Source organism: Ovis aries, chromosome 6 (assembly GCF_016772045.2).
Source record: "Ovis aries strain OAR_USU_Benz2616 breed Rambouillet chromosome 6, ARS-UI_Ramb_v3.0, whole genome shotgun sequence".
Taxonomy (NCBI): domain Eukaryota; kingdom Metazoa; phylum Chordata; class Mammalia; order Artiodactyla; family Bovidae; genus Ovis; species Ovis aries.
This window is the reverse complement of record NC_056059.1, coordinates 57524981-57540816: the sequence shown is the minus strand read 5'-3', so window position 1 is coordinate 57540816 and position 15836 is coordinate 57524981. Positions and strand designations below refer to the sequence as shown.

Genomic DNA, 15836 nt, shown 5'->3' with positions numbered 1-15836 from the left:
CCACAGCCTTCATCAGGCCCTAGGATCCTATTACTGTGTTTTATTCATAGCACTTATCCTTTCTGACATGATATTGTTCATTTATTTGATTACTTGCCTAGCACTTATTTCCTCCTCACTAAACAATAAGTTCCAGGAGAGCAGAAACCTTGCCTTCTTCATCATTGTTGTAGCCCCAGTGCTTGGCATATATATGCCCTCAATAAATGTTTGCTGAGCAAGTGAATTAATGAACAGGTCAACTGAGAACACTGGCTGAGTCTGGTCTATTATATTCAGCCTCCTCTGACTTCTTTTAAAGTCATATTTTTGGAGAATTTCTCACGTACATAAAAGCTTATCTTTGAGTAAAAAGATTACTTGTCTCTCCAGGAGATAAAAACATTAAAAAAAATTAAATTTCATCAGGCAGTAAATACAATTAAACTTGCAGAACCATAAAAGGAAACAGTGAATACATCTATTAATGATCAATTCCTCAGTTTACTGAAGATGCATACAAAATTACCTGAGAACAGGTACCTCTTGGCTTGGCTGTGTTTCATTTTCCCCTTTTCATGTAACAGTTTTACAGCAGTCTTAAATATCTTCTTGATCTCATCTGATATCTCTTGCCAGGTCTTCTCATTCTCGTCATTGGCAGAAGGCTGCATCTTTAGAAAGGTGAAAGTGAGATGTTAGTCTTAAATCATCAAGAAAACCCAATATTTAAGAGGAAGAGAACCATTGTTATTTGAAAGTCTACCGTGGGCCTTACCATGACAGGTGCTTAATGGATAGTATCTCATTTACTCTCCCTAGTACCCTGAAAGTGATGTGAACTCGCCCAAGGGACACAATGGTGTGAATCCAAACAGGATTTGTTAGTTTGATTTTCTCATTGTGTGTTTCACTCTTGAGTTTTGATTCAAATATTGTAACAAAATCATCTCTTCAACACAGTTAAAGGTCAGACTAGTCAAAAGGATGGTTTTTCCAGTAGTCACATATGGATGTGAGAGTTGGACAATAAAGAAAGCTGAGCACCAAAGAATTAATGCTTTTGAACTGTGGTGTTGGAGAAGACTCTTGAGAGTCCCTTGGACTGCAAAGAGATCCAACCAGTCCATCCTAAAGGAGATCAGTCCTGAATATTCATTGGAAGGACTGATGCTTAAGCTGAAACTTCAATACTCTGGCCACCTGATGTGAAGAGCTGATTCATTTGAAAAGACTCTGATGCTGGGAAAGACTGAAGGCAGGAGAAGAAGGGGAGGACAGAGGATGAGATGGTTGGATGGCATCACTGACTCGACAGACATGAGTTTGAGTAAGCTCTGGAGCTGGTGATGGACATGGAAGCCTGGTGTGCTGCAAAGAGTCAGACACAACTGACCAGCTGAACTGACTCATATGTTACTATTTAATTGTCTTTAATTGTTTCTTCCTCATTTATTTTTTATTATCCTCTAGGAAATAAAATCAGAGAAGGCATTGGCACCTCACTCCAGTACTCTTGCCTGGAAAATCCCATGGATGAAGGAGCCTGGTGCTGCAGTTCCTGGGGTTGCTAAGAGTCGGACATGACTGAGCGGCTTCGCTTTCACTTTCACTATCATAATTGGAGAAGGAAATGGCAACCCACTCCAGTGTTCTTGCCTGGAGAATCCCAGGGACGGGGGAGCCTGGTGGGCTGCCGTCTATGGAGTCGCACACAGTCGGACACGACTGAAGTGACTTAGCAGCACTTAGGAAATAAAATAGGAGTGCCTACCAAGAAAGTAACATTTATAGAGTCTTGCTGATAATCTTATTCAAACAGTCATTTACTTAACAACAATTTATGCAGAAACATGGTTCAGTCAATAATTTAAATTTCCCTAGAGGCTCATACAAAGAAGGCAATCGCAACCTACTCCAGTACTCTTGCCTGGAAAATCCTATCGACGGAGGAGCCTGGAAGGCTGCAGTCCATGGGGTCGCTGAGGGTCAGACAGGACTGACTGACTTCACTTTCACTTTTCACTTTCATGCATTGGAGAAGGAAATGGCAACCCACTCCAATGTTCTTGCCTGGAGAATCCCAGGGGCAGGGGAGCCTGGTGGGCTGCCGTCTATGGGGTCGCACAGAGTCGGACACGACTGAAGCGGCTTAGCAGCAGCAGAGGCTCATAGAATCAAACAAAGGAGGAACAGCTAAAGCCAATTGAATACAGATGTGAGTTCAGCTTTGTAAAACTGGTTTCTTGAGGTATCAAGTTGTTTGATATCTACTTTACCATCTACTGTCTTTACTCCTGGCATATTTACCTGGTGAATGGTTTGGGATTTATCCCAGTATTCTCCATATTCTTCCAGATAATAACTTCAAAAAATACATGTGAGGAAGAAGAATAATTGAGTAATCTGACATGATTTCATTTTGCATGGAGAAAATGCTTTCTGTTAAATGTCAGAATAGGCAAAACACAGGGATCTTAAATGAGGAGCTGTTGCTAACCCAGGGCTTTTCTCCTCTTGGAGCTGCTGGGTACTGCATTATCAAGGATATTTTCTTTGGAAGAGGAATGGGTATCTATGCCTTCTTTTCTTTTTCAAATTTTATTTTTTTTATTTATTTGGCTGTGCAGTCTTTCTCTAGTTGTGGCAAGTGAGGGCTACTCTCTTATTTGCAATGGGTGGACCTCTCTTGTTGCAGAGCCTAGACTCTAGAATGTGGGCTCAGTAGTTGTGGTGCTTGGGCTTAGTTGCCCTGAAACATATGAAATCTTCCTGGGCCAGCAATCAAACCCATGTCCCCTGCATTGGCAGGAGGATTCTTAACCACCAGACCATCAGGGAAGTCCTATGGCTTCTTTTCAACCTCTTTAAAAGGTTTAGGCAATAATTAGGGCCACCGGTTTTCTCCACCACCTTCATTTAGTTTCAGGGGACATATGATGGGTACATTTGGGAACAAAGTTGGAGAAGAGACAATGACTGTGTTTCTATCATACTCAGTTCACTTCAGTCACTCAGTTGTGTCCAACTCTTTGTGACCCCATGAATCACAGCACGCCAGGCCTCCCTGTCCATCACTAATTCCCGGAGTTCGCCCAAACTCATGTCCATCGAGTCGTTGATGCCAACCAACCATCTCATCCTCTGTCTTCCCTTCTCCCCCTGCCCCCAATCCCTTCCAGCATCAGAGTCTTTTCCAGTGAGTCAACTCTTCACATGAGGTGGCCAAAGTACTGGAGTTTCAGCTTTAGCATCAGTCCTTCCAATGAACATCCAGGACTGATCTCCTTTAGAATGGACTGGCTGGATCTTCTTGCAGTCCAAGGGACTCTCAAGAGTCTTCTCCAACACCACAGTTCAAAAGCATCAGTTCTTCAGTGCTCAGCTTTCTTCACAGTCCATCTCACATCCATACATGACCACTGGAAACACCATAGCCTTGACTAGACGGACCTTTGTTGGCAAAGCAATGTCTCTGCTTTTCAATATGCTATCTAGGTTGGTTGTGACTTTCCTTCCAAGAAGTAAGCGTCTTTTAATTTCATGGCTGCAATCACCATCTGCAGTGGTTTTGGAGCCCCCCAAATAAAGTCTGACACTGTTTCCACTGTTTCCCCATCTATTTCCCATGAAGTGATAGGACCAGATGCCATGATCTTAGTTTTCTTAATGTTGAGCTTTAAGCCAACTTTTTCACTCTCCTCTTTCACTTTTATCAAGAGGCTTTTAAGTTCCTCTTCACTCATGTATGCCACAGCCTCTCTGCAAGCTTCTACATAAGACACAAGAAAATAAATTAACAATGTATGAAATGTTAAAGAACATACTGAACTAAAAAAAAACAAACTAGAGACTATAAAAAATAACGTCAGATTTTTAAAATACTGCCCCCTCAAAAAAAATCTTTTACAAATTAAAAATATAACTGTTGAACTTGAAAACTCAATGCACAGAGGAGACACAGCTGAAGAAGAAATTTGGTAAACTGGAAAAAAGATCTAAAGTGACTTTCCAGATAGTAGCACAGAAAGCTAAGGAAATTGATAATGTGAAAGACAATTAAGAGACATGGAGGATACAGATGCAAGCTATTATATATGGGATGGATAAGCAACAAGGTCCTACTGTATAGCACAGGGAACTATATTCAATACCCTGTGATAAACCATAATGGAAGAGAATATGAAAAAGAATGTATGTATGTATGTGTGTGTATATATGTATGTATAGCAATCACTTTGCTGCTGCTGCTAAGTCGCTTCAGTCGTGTCCGACTGTGCGACCCCATAGATGGCCGCCCACCAGGCTCCCCCGTCCCTGGGATTCTCCAGGCAGGAACACTGGAGTGGGTTGCCATTTCCTTCTCCAATGCATAAAAGTGAAAGTGAAGTCGCTCAGTCGTGTCCGACTCTTTGCGATCCCATGGACTGCAGCCTACCAGGCTCCTCTGCCCATGGGATTTTCCATGCAAGAGTACTGGAGTGGGTTGCTATTGTCTTCTCCAAATCACTTTGCTATACAGCAGAAATTAACACAACACTGTAAATCAACTATAGTTCAATAAAATTTGAAAAATGAAAAGAGATATGGAGGATAGAGGGAGGCAATCTATTTTTGTGCATGCAACTAAAGAGCTAAAAGGAAAGAAGGAACAGAGGAGAGACAGTATTTGATGAGATGATGGCTGAGAATTTTCTAAAACTGATAGAATATATGAATTCACAAATGTAGGAAGCACAACATATACCAATTGGAACATATACACATTACAGTGAGATGATAAAAATACACATATTAAATCACAGCAGGATCCTCTATGACCCACTTCCCAGAATACTGGAAATAAAAGTAAACAAATGGGACCTAATTAAAATTAAATGCTTCTGTACAACAAAGGAAAATATAAGCAAGGTGAAAAGACAGCCTTCAGAATGGGTGAAAATAATAGCAAATGAAGCAACTGGCAAACAACTAATCTCAAAAATATACAAGCAACCCCGGCAGCTCAATTCCAGAAAAATAAATGACCCAATCAAAAAATGGGCCAAAGAACTAAATAGACATTTCTCCCAAGAAGACATACAGATGGCTAACAAACACATGAAAAGATGCTCAACATCACTCATTATCAGAGAAATGCAAATCAAAACCACAATGAGGTATCATTTCATGCCAGATAGAATGGCTGCGATCCAAAAGTTTATAAGCAATAAATGCTGGAGAGGGTGTGGAGAAAAGGGAACCCTCTTATACTGTTGGTGGGAATGCAAACTAGTACAGCCACTATGGAGAACAGTGTGGAGATTCCTTAAAAAACTGGAAATAGAACTGCCTTATGACCCAGCAATTCTACTGCTGGGCATACACACCAAGGAAACCAGAATTGAAAGAGACACGTGTACCCCAATGTTCATCGCAGCACTGTTTATAATAGCCAGGACATGGAAGCAACCTAGATGTCCATTGGCAGATGAATGGATAAGAAAGCTATGGTACATATACACAATGGAGTATTACTCAGCCATTAAAAAGAATACATTTGAATCAGTTCTAATGAGGTGGATGAACTGGAGCCTATTATACAGAGTGAAGTAAGCCAGAAAGAAAAATACCAATACAGTATACTAACGCATATATATGGAATTTAGAAAGATGGTAATGATACCCTGTATGCGAGACAGCAAAAGAGACACAGATGTATAGAACAGTCTTTTGGACTCTGTGGGAGAAGGAGAGGGTGGGATGATTTGGGAGAATGGCATTGAAACATGTATAATATCATATGTGAAATGAATCGCCAGTCCAGGTTTGATGCAGGATACAGGATGCTTGGGGCTGGTGCACTGGGATGACCCAGAGGGATGGAATGGGGAGGGAGGAGGGAGGGCGGTTCAGGATGGGGAACACGTGTACACCCGTGGCGGATTCATGTTGATGTATGGCAAAACCAATACAATATTGTAAAATAATTAATCTCCAATTAAAATAAATAAATTTAAAAGAGAAAAAAAGGGGGAAAATATATTCAACTATATTTAACTAGACTTCTTGTGATTATCATTTCATAATATATACAAATATCAAATCATTATATTGTGCACCTGAAACTATTGTAATGTTATATGTCAGCTGTATCTCAATTAAAAAAAAAAGAACCATTAAAAAATATAAAGTAGGTTAGTTTAGCTTTTTTACTTTCTTCTTTTGTATATGATACAGAGAATGTTCTGATTTCATTCTTTTATATGTAGCTGTCCAGTTTTCCCAGCACCACTTATTAAAGAGAATGTCTTTTCTCCATTGTAAAAAACAAAAGTAAAAAGCAATAAAACATGACATTTGCATTAAAAAAATACACATATTTTCAGATATACGGAACTTATCGCTCTTTTGGAACTTCCAAAAGATATATTTTAGGAAGAAGGAAATGACCCCAGAAGGAAAGTCTAAGATATCAAAAAAGAAAGGTGAATTTGGAAGATTTCTTAGCTTTGGATTTAGTTGTTAAAAGGAAATTTAGAGTCCAGGGCAGAATAACTTTCTGTCTACCGTGCCTTTTCTGTGGAGAAAAACCACCCTTGCATGACGTAAGCAGTTTAAAAATGTAGGGAGAGACACACTCTGGAGAGAAAGATAACTTACTGCATTTTTATTGCTTTTCAGCATTTCTGATCTGGGTCTGAGGTAATATGCGGCTGGCACCGAGTTCTCATCCCGACAGTACCAGTCTTCCAGTAGCTTGGTGTCCAGCTTCGCCTCTATGGCAGCATCCAAGATCATTTCAAACTCTGAGGCTTCAACTTCTCCGGGGATTCGGATGTTCCCATATTTTTCACCTAATAGGCCCTGTGTGTCACCAAGAAAATTCAGTTTAGTGTGTCACCAAGAAAGTCGGCTTTAGAGTTCACATCATATGACCACTCAATAAATATTAAAGAATAGATAATAAGATACTTTATTCCATCAATTGCCTCTTTTAATCACAGTGGATATGTTTTCACATGGATTATTTTGTAAGTAAAATTAGACCATTTATATTGTAGTATAATAAATTCACATACTGGGATTGCATATTGGACAAATCCAAACTACAGAATTTCATAACAAAGAAATTTCCCCAGAGTTTACATAATATAACAAAAGTTACCTATTTTGAGAATTTTGGTTGGTTCATGCAAAAAAAAAATGTGTTGGACTCTATGAAATATCAAACATATAAACTCACAAACAAACAAAATTGCTTTGTATAGAGTTAATAGTTTGATTCTAAGCCCCAGATTTACACAGCTACAAATGAAAGAAGTATGAAATCACTGAGTATGAAAGATCCCTCTGGTAACTGAAAAAATTAAAAATATAAACAAGATATCATTTTTTTCCTATTAAACTGGCAAAGGAAAATATGCTCAGCGTTATGTGGACATATGAGAAAATGCCTCTGTAGAGCTGATGGGCGTGTAAATTGATCTAATATTTCTTTGAAGGGTATTCTGATAATATATATGAGATGACTTAAAATACATGAGTTTTGGCAATTTTTCTTCTGGAAATCTGTCTTTAGAAAATAAGGATGTACATAACGACTTATCAGCATATTTATGCTGAACCTGTTTGAACAGAAAAGAGTTGAACCTAAGTGTCCAGCAAGTGGGAACACTTGAATACATTTAAACATAATTTGGTATCTCTATTCAAAGGATGTGCCAAATTATGTTTCAGAACTCTATGGCTGCAGAAAGATTTTTATAATATACTATTAAGTAAAAAGTGTGTATAAGATGAATCTGATATTATATATACATTATATATATATGAGAAAGAGATCATATATATGTACACACATAAACAACATATACACATAGAGATTTTATAAGAATACACAGCAAGGTTACCAAGGGCTACTTTCCACCGAATGGTTTTAAATTTATTTTGGTTGTTTTATGAACTTACTGCTTTTGCATTAACATTTTTTTTGCAATGGAAATGTATTTTTTTGTAGTGAGAAAAACTACAGATATTTAAATTTTTTATGCCTGATGATGCTGTGTATACTCCTCATGGAGCAACACTTTCAAAGGCTCCTCTAAGTGTTTGCTTAAGCCCATGCGTCTCAAAATGTCCTAGGACCAGCACCATCTGTGTTATCTGAGAATGTGTTAGGCATGCAAGTTCTCAAGGCCCATCTCAGACCTCCTGAATCAGAAACTCTGCTGATACAGCTGAGTTAAATCTGTGTTTTAGCAAGCCCTCTAGGTGTCTGAACCACTGGTGTAAGCTGTCAAAAATATTAGCTTATATAGCTAGCACCTGATGTTTCAATTAATCTTTAGTGTCTTATCTGGTAGAAATAGAAGGAACATACAGAACTCTACCACAGATCTATACTATCCAAGGTGTGTTGGTCTGCTTTATAATATCCATGGGAAGACTTCTGTTTAATTTGTGGTTATCTTCATTCTTTCTTCCTGTTGACTAGCACCTTTGCCATAAGCTTCCACTACTGAAAGTCGACCCACTAGAAGGTGAATTGTGTTTTGGCTCCTTGGGAGCATTTTTTACTATCTCTGCAACCCAGAATGTTCTTTTCATCTCAGACAGGCAGGTGGGAGAAGAAAAGTACTGGATAGACCTGTTTCCTACATAAATTCATGACCTAAACTGTAATATAAGATGGTAAACATCATGGGGGCAGAGACCAGAGCTTTTTATTCCTGGCACATAGAAAGTATTAAAAAGCATATTTATTGACTACTTGAACTAACCAAGACAGAGAAAGATATCCTTGGAGTTTGTTCTATTCTTATTTGAAACTTCATCTTTTTGTAAAGATAGTATTTCAGCTTTCAGCAGGTAAAGTAACAATTTGGGAAAGTACCAGTTTTGTCAGCAACCTTCGCTTCAGTCCTGAACACCAATTAAGAGCACTTTTATTTGAATCTGCATTTGTTTAGGGCTATTCATGACAACAGGCTGTATGTAACAAAAATAATACCATTTAGACTTGTTTTTCACTTAACAATTCCTCTTCTAAAATCTCTTGTGTTAAGCTTGTCTAAATGAGCAAGCATGACCTCTCATTCTACCACAGATAGAGGCAGAGATGATCCTTCTATGGGGAGCCAGCTTGGTGAATGGGCTACCCTGGTGGCTCAGATATCCGCCTGCAATGCTGGTTCAATCCCTGGGTTGGGAAGATCCCCTGGAGGAGGGCGTGGCAACTCACTGCAGTATTCTTGCCTGGAGAATCTCCATGGACAGAGGAGCCTGGTGGGCTGCAGGCTATGGGGTCACAAAGAGTCGGACATGACTGTGGGACTAAGTGCAGCACAGCACAGTCTGGTGAGTATCCTATTCCTCTTGGGTAATTCTGGATAAGGATAGTCAGGATCTTCAGTCAGAAATATCTGTTGTGAAGAGTGAGGTTTTTGTGCTGGGAGAATTAGCCGCAAACTTACCTGGGCAAGGGAGGGGCTAAGTGGACTTCTAAACAGTAGGGGTAGGACTTTTTGGAGGAATTCCCAAAGCAAACAATGGAGTTTGGTCATTGGATGAAAGACTTGGTAAACAGCCAGAACATTAAATATGGGGTTTAGTAACTGACAATTCTTTAGCCAGCAACCAATGAAGCCTAAGAATGTGATGGACTCAGCAACCAAGATCCAGGGAAATACCAGCTGGATTTCAGGCATGAAGTAGGAAAGAGGACATAATAGTGACTAGTGAAAGAAGATCATGTCCCAGGGAAGGACCATCATCTCTATATTATCAATTTATTGTTGGTTCTTCATCTTCTCTCTGCTCTAAATAAGGCTGGTCACAGAGTCTAGGCCAGGATCAAATCTATGGATCAGTTTCTGAAATATGCTTCATGATGACAAGCACCACATCACCCAGGGTGTTTGTTAGCAGGTTACAAGATGCCTTCTCAGACCTAAGGACCACTGGGCTTGGGGAACCTAGAAATCTGGATTTTAAAATGTGGTTACAAATGAATCTATTGATTCCTCAATAGACTTTAAGGACCACTTGCTATGGGCAATGCATATGTGGTCTCATGAGTAATGGTTCGCAAGCACCAAAGGGACAAGACAGGGAACACAGCAGATCATTACAAAATAAATACAAGGCTATTTAAAAGTAATTATTTGAGTTGAACAGCTGGCACCAAATACTAACATTATTTGATCAATACAGTAAGGTAAAATATTCCTTAGGGTGGAGATTACTAAAGAAGAAAAAATATCCTTATCCCATTCAAATAGCAAATTATATTGAGTGCCTGCTATATATAAAGTGCTAACACAGAACTTCAGAAAAGTAATAACGTGAGATAGGCTTAAAGTTACTTATTGGATTGTTCTCCCCAAGTCTTTGCCTTCTCTCTATTGATTCTTCCTTTGGGTAGAATGCTCATAAATCATGAAGCAGTTACTTTTCAGGAGTCCCAGATAGGATTCTGTCTTATCTCACTATTTGAAAAATGGCAAAAAAGAGAAACTGTAAGAAGGGAGTTTGCTACCACACTTTTCAGGAAGACTTTTTGGGGTTCTATGTGGCTACAGTTACAGGGTAACACACACAGCATACCTGTATCTGCCAGGAATGGCAACGTCAATTTAGAGGAAGATACAGTCCAACTCAGTGACAAAGTTCAGCTTCCACGGTCAATGGTTCAGAGCAGGGGTAGAGATTCGGGGCTACGTCTAAAATGCTAACGATAAAAGTGCCAGTGGCAAGATGGAGGTCCAGTCTTGGTTTCCTAATCAGTATTCCTTAGCCCTGTAGCCAGGGAGAGCAGACATGCCGTAGGGATGACCCTGCGGCAGCTATAGAAACTATATGCCCAAGAAAGCATTATTTTCTGTTCACTGTCAGTAGACTATTCACTCCCAGAAGAGAAGAAGAGTCAGATTTTCTACATCCTTCTGACTCCGATTTTCAAGAAGGTAATTTTTAGCTTGGTTAAACCAGTCTTGAGAGAACTGAGAACTTAAATGCAAAGGGGCCCTCTATTCTTTGCGTCATCCTTGCCTTCTTCTGTGCTGAAATGGATACATCTAAGCCACTGCTTAGAGGGTTTCTCTGTTCCTTTGCACAAGCAACTTGGTTGAACCAGTTTTTGGAGAAACCTGATGAAGAGTTGAGGGACTATATTTGATTTTGCATTGAGGTCCATATATATTAGTTATATCACTGCTCTGTCTGCCTGCATGACCCTGAATTAAAGAAATGCATATGGCTGAAATAATTTTCAAGTTTTCATTGAGTTGTTTGAATATTTTGTCAATATACACATGAACATAAGTCTATGGGATTTCTCCTGAGTCTGGAAATTCATAATTGCCTCTCCCATTCACCTAATCAAATGGCCCATCTTGAAACACTGAAGATATCTAATATTAGTTAGGTAGGAAGCAACAATCCAAATGAGGGCTTAAATACAATCTGGGAGTTAAGCCCAAATGATTGAAAAGTCTAAGAAAAATTTCTAGTGTAGTTTCTGTATATAAAATTCTAGAATAAGAAATACTTCTAGAGGCTTTGGAACTAGACAGAGATGTTTGCACAACATTGTAAATGTACCAGTGGCACAGAATTGTTCACTTTACAGTGGTTAATTCTATGTGATATGAATTTCACCTCAATTAAAAAAAAAGAAATAGTTTTTTAGCTATTGATTTCCTTGCAACTGAGAACTTAAGTGTAAAAGGACTCTCTATGTATCATCTTTTCCTTCCTTATGCTGATATGGATATGTCTAAGCCACTGCTTTCAAAGGCTTAGGGATAACATTTTCTTTCCCCTCAATTGATTTTTCTTTTCCTTTGCACAAGCATTGATTTCTTTTTTTGTTTGTCCTTGTCCTCTCCCATTCCCCCCTCAAGTTCTTTATGTGCGGTTAGTTCTGCCTGGGTGTGCAGTTGAGAATCTTTGAAGTCTGAGTCTGATGCCATGCAGTTTTTCTTGCAGCAAACAGAAAAGAGAGGTTGATTTATTCTCCATGGTGTTGGGAGCTCAGTATGTCTTTGCTTTTACTCTGTTGTGGGATATCAGGAAAGACTGGTGAGGATAGTCTTTCTGGGGTTATGGAAGCTAGGCTTCAAAGGCAGGTGGGCAATTGCTCCCTGGGCTGCTGTTGATGAGCCATCACTCATGGGAAAGCTGCAAGAGAAAGGCGAGATTCCATCACCTGCGTCCCCTCCCCCCATTGATGCCATAACAAACTGAAGCACATACTCTTCAAATGCCCCGTTCCCTTCAACCCAGTCACTAATGCAAGGTAGGTGGAACTACTCCTTCCTTTCGTTAAGCTTCTCTATTCTTTCTTAAGGGGCTTTCCTGGTAGTTCGGCTGGTAAAGAATCTGCTGAAATGCAGGAGACCCTGGTTCAATTTCTGTGTCGAGAAGATCCCCTGTAGAAGCGATAAAATTCACATTAATATATACAATTTGCTGTTGTACTTGATTTCATTTAATGTTCAGGATTCTTTGAAATAGGCAGTTGCAGCAGAGGACAGCAAAGCTCACAGACCTCACCTGGCTTGTCCAAACCACCTCTCTAAGAAGATGTGGAGATACTAATGCTTGAATATAGGGCTTTCAGTAATCTCATTCTTTCAACTTCATCAAGTTATACGGTGCTGTGCTCCCTCCTGAGAGTACCTGCAGATGGCTTACATCCTTGTGATGACTGTTCTAATCAGGCCATTACACATGTCTGTGCAAGCATGCACTGCACACTTCCAGGGGCCACTGTTCACAAGGACTGCAGGATGGTCAGTGTTGTAGCCTCGGGTGTTGCATTCGATTTATCTGCCATCGGGTGGAGAGACGAAGATGATTGTGATGTAGTCCTTGGAGCTCACAGCCAACACTTATAGTCAGTACTCTATTGCCGAATGAGACAACTAAACCATTCCAAGAATCATCTGAACCTGCTTCACACACTTGATGCTATTTTCTCAATGTTTTTCCAAAGTCAAGAAACACCTTCACAACTGACTTCAGATTTTCTAAATATAAACATAAGGTAATTTAGTTAGCAGTGGATTGCAACTCGATTACTCATACTTTGTGTCCTGTGTCACAGGGAATAAAAGAAGCTGGATATGATGCTTGATTTTATGTATCACCTTGACCATGGGGTGCCCAGATATTTGGCAGAACATTAGTCAGGGTGTGTCCGTGAGGGTGTTTCTGGATGAGATTAGCATTTGAATCAGCAGACTGAGTGAAGTGTTAATAGACTGCCTTCTCAAGTGTGAGTGGACATCATCCAGTTCATTGAGGGCCTGAAGAGAATAAAAAGATGGAAGAAGGAAAAAGTCCCTTTCTGTTCGCCTGTGTTGAGCTGGGGCATTGGTCTTTTCCAGCACTTGGACTGGGACTTCTACCACAGGCCCTGGTGGGTCTCAGGTCTTTGGACTCAGGTTGGAACTACACAACTGGTTTCCTGAGGCTCTAGCTTGCAGAGGGAAGATCATGGAACCTCTTGGCCTCCATGATCATATGAGCTAATTTCTTATAATCATAAATATATATACCCCTTTATATTATAATCTCCTATTGGTTTTGTTTTTCTGGAGAACTGTGACTAATACACAGGTTGAATTGGAAATAATAATGACAAATGACTAAAACGTTATTTGTTAGGACTACATAATGTCTATACTAAGGATGATCTAGATAAGATCTTTAAGAAAAATATGTTTAGCACCACCAGACAAAAGGGTAATCAGTTCAGTTCAGTTCAGTTCAGTCGCTCAGTCGTGTCCGACTCTTTGCGACCCCATGAATTGCAGCACGCCAGGCCTCCCTGTCCAACACCAACTCCCGGAGTTCACTCAGACTCATGCCCATTGAGTCGGTGATGCCATCTAGCCATCCTCTGTCATCCTCTTCTCCTTGTGCCCCTAATCCCTCCCAGCATCAGAGTCTTTTCCAGTGAGTCAACTCTTCGCATGAGGTGGCCAAAGTACTGGAGTTTCAGCTTTAGCATCATTCCTTCCAAAGAACACCCAGGACTGATCTCCTTCAGGATGGACTGGTTGGATTTCCTTGCAGCCCAAGGGACTCTCAAGAGTCTTCTCCAACACCACAGTTCAAACGCATCAGTTCTTCTGTGCTCAGCTTTCTTCACAGTCCGACTCTTGCATTCATACATGACCACTGGAAAACCAGAGCCTTGACTAGACGGACCTTTGTTGGCAAAATAATGTCTCTGCTTTTGAATATGCTATCTAGGTTGGTCATAACATTCCTTCCAAGGAGTAAGCGTCTTTTAATTTCATGGCTGCAGTCACCATCTGCAGTGATTTTGGAGCCCCCCAAAATAAAGTCTGACACTGTTTCCACTGTTTCCCCATCTATTTCCCATGAAGTGATGGGACCGGATGCCATGATCTTCGTTTTCTGAATGTTGAGCTTTAAGCCAACTTTTTCACTCTCCTCTTTCACTTTCATCAAGAGGCTTTGTAGTTCCTCTTCATTTTCTGCCATAACGGTGGTGTCATCTGCATATCTGAGGTTATTGATAATTCTCCCAGCAATCTTGATTCCAGCTTGTGCTTCTTCCAGCCCAGCATTTCTCGTGATGTACTCTGCATGTAAGTTAAATAGGCAGGGTGACAATATACAGCCTTGACGTACTCCTTTTCCTATTTGGAACCAGTCTCTTGTTCCATGTCCAGTTCTAACTGTTGCTTCCTGACCTGCATACAGGTTTCTCAAGAGGCAGGTTAGGTGGTCTGGTATTCCTATCTCTTTCAGAATTTTCCACAGTTGATTGTGATCCACACCGTCAAAGGCTTTGGCACAGTCAATAAAGCAGAAATAGATGTTTTTCTGGAGCTCTCTTGCTTTTTCGATGATCCAGCGGATGGCGATTTGATCTCTGGTTCCTCCGCCTTTTCTAACTGACCATCTCTTAGTCATGAGAGGTACACTCTTGCATTCATGATTGCCAAGACGGGATGTGAGCAGATATACTTAGTACATAATGTTCACCATTCTTCATGTCATTCAATCATCCAGATACCCATGATGAAATTGTCAGTATATAAGGATTATTTACATCTTGCATCTTTCTGGGCAAAAGTATCCATTCCCACAGTGAGTCTGTGTTTCAGGTACTACAAACAAGAGTTTCTGAAATAGGATATATAGACATAGAGACATTAATGCATGCAAAAAATGTATTTTGAGGTTAGAAAACGGCAAACTGTTAGGAGTAACCTTAGAAAGTCACTTAACCTCCTTGGGTCTCAGCTTTTACATCTGTAAGTAGAGATAAAATTTTAACTTTGGTCATATATCTGGTCTGGTTTCTTTTGAGAATCAAAGAGTTACTCCAGGTAAAAGCACTCTGTGAAATGTAAATATTTGGCAATATTTAAGACACCATTACTTTAAACAGTTTATAGAGAAACATACATACTCAGTGCACTCAAACGTACATACATGTAATAGAAATATACAGCTGGATAGATTGAGAAGGGAAAGAAATGGCTCTTGATTAAAGAGAGACAGAAGACAGAAAGGAGGAAAAATGCGTAAATGGTTGTTTACAGGTGGCGCGAAGGTGAGACAATACATGGTGAGACAAGAACAAACTCCTCCACTCTTTAGGGTGGGGAAAAAGAGGCTTAAAAGTATGAACCTGGGTTAACTGTGTTAGTGCCTAGAACAGCAACAGATGTGTCCAATTAACTTTACAGAGAACACAGGCAATACTTCAAGGGGAGCTGGCAATCCACACGCAAAATATAAATTAAAAAAAAATTGAAGACCTAACCCTCCATGTGAATGAGATAGGGTCTTTTAGGAGGTAATTAAGGTTATGTGAGGTCATAAAGGTG

At 39.9% G+C, this 15836-nt stretch overlaps 1 protein-coding gene across 1 annotated transcript in view; it reads right to left on the bottom strand.

The window, feature by feature from the left end:
• Window positions 1-15836, bottom strand: part of NWD2 (NACHT and WD repeat domain containing 2) — a 234048-nt gene that overhangs the window by 16424 nt on the left and 201788 nt on the right. Inside the window, exons 4-5 of the mRNA XM_004009760.6 lie at window positions 6622-6825; window positions 509-653 (exon numbers count right to left, since the gene is read on the bottom strand). Of these exons, the coding sequence (XP_004009809.4) occupies window positions 509-653; window positions 6622-6825 (349 nt within the window). The remainder of the gene's footprint in view (window positions 1-508; window positions 654-6621; window positions 6826-15836) is intronic.